This window comes from Atta colombica, unplaced genomic scaffold (genome assembly GCF_001594045.1).
Source record: "Atta colombica isolate Treedump-2 unplaced genomic scaffold, Acol1.0 scaffold32, whole genome shotgun sequence".
In the NCBI taxonomy this organism is placed as follows: domain Eukaryota; kingdom Metazoa; phylum Arthropoda; class Insecta; order Hymenoptera; family Formicidae; genus Atta; species Atta colombica.
The window spans coordinates 872,018-873,249 of NW_017259426.1; the positions used below are offsets into that span (position 1 = coordinate 872,018).

The 1,232-nt window shown below is 26.0% G+C and overlaps 1 protein-coding gene across 1 annotated transcript in view; it reads left to right on the forward strand.

Moving 5' to 3' along the window:
- LOC108690366 (receptor-type tyrosine-protein phosphatase mu-like) overlaps positions 1 to 509 on the forward strand; it is a 10,844-nt gene extending 10,335 nt beyond the window's left edge. Inside the window, exons 30-31 of the mRNA XM_018197615.1 lie at positions 15 to 150; positions 295 to 509. Coding sequence (XP_018053104.1) covers positions 15 to 150; positions 295 to 369 — 211 coding nt within the window. The 3' untranslated portion in view covers positions 370 to 509. The remainder of the gene's footprint in view (positions 1 to 14; positions 151 to 294) is intronic.
- Positions 510 to 1,232: the final 723 nt, after the last annotated feature.

Here is a 1,232-nt window from a genome sequence, read left to right on the forward strand (position 1 = left end):
TAACAATCTTTCAGCGACGGAGTAACTGGATGTGGTCTCTATCTAGCATTGAGTTTCCTGCTAGAACGAATGGCTGTCGAAAGAGAATGCGATGTTTCTTTAGCAGTGCGAGCCGTTAGACGATCAAGACCAGATTTTGTTCATTCTTTGGTAATATAATTTTAACAAAAAGAAAAAAATGTTGATAAACATTTTATCGATACAAAATTGTATTCTTCATTTTTACTATACAAAAAAATTATAAGAAACTTTAAATAATATATTCAAGTAAGAAATTTTATTTAATGTTTATAGGAACATCTGGAATACCTATACGATGCAGCAGAGACATATTTGAAATATTTTGAAACCTATGCGAATTTTTCATAAATTAAAAAGTTATTAAGTTATTAAGATAAGATAATAAAGCAGCATTACATTGTATAATTATAAAAAGTCGAATGTAGCAATATGCATATGTATTAAATATTGATGTATATTAAGTATATAAACATTGAGGTTTTGTAGTGTAACCTAAAAAATGTTTTATTTATTAACAATTGTATTTTTGGAAATATATAAAATATTGTATTATGGAGAATAATAGTGAGTATAACTTTATGCTTTCCTCAGTTTTTCTATTTTATGACCAAGGTGAACCACCTTCGTGTTTATGGATACGCCATACGCGACATACATATCTTTTATCTGATAATGCGGGAATGCGCATACTATTAATTCGAAATGTTAAGTGATGTAACTTTTATGAGTAATATCGTTAGCAAGTAAAGCCCAATTGAACCAATTACGTTGACTTGAAGCGAGGCTTAAAATTCTCTCTATCTCTCTTTCTCTTTCAGTTTTAAAACGAGACAGATAGAATTTTAAGTCTCGCTTAAAGTCAAAGTAACATTGATGTAACCGGACCTAAGTGAATTTGATTTATCTTAAGAAATTCAAAATTAATTTGAAAAACCTACTCCACTTAAAAATTTTAAATAAATGTACAATGTGTATATTTAAATTTATTTAAAATGTTCCATATCAATGCTTGATATTTTTCATTTAATATCATGTATCAATCTAGGAAAAAATATTCTATTAAATATAATTATATACAATTATATAAAATTATATATAATTATAAAATTGCAGGGTTGGCAAAGAATAGATAATGCTTTTTTTTTTAAGAATATATCATGTTTTTAAGAATGTATTATGTTTCTTTGAAAATATATTTTTAATGCTTCAAA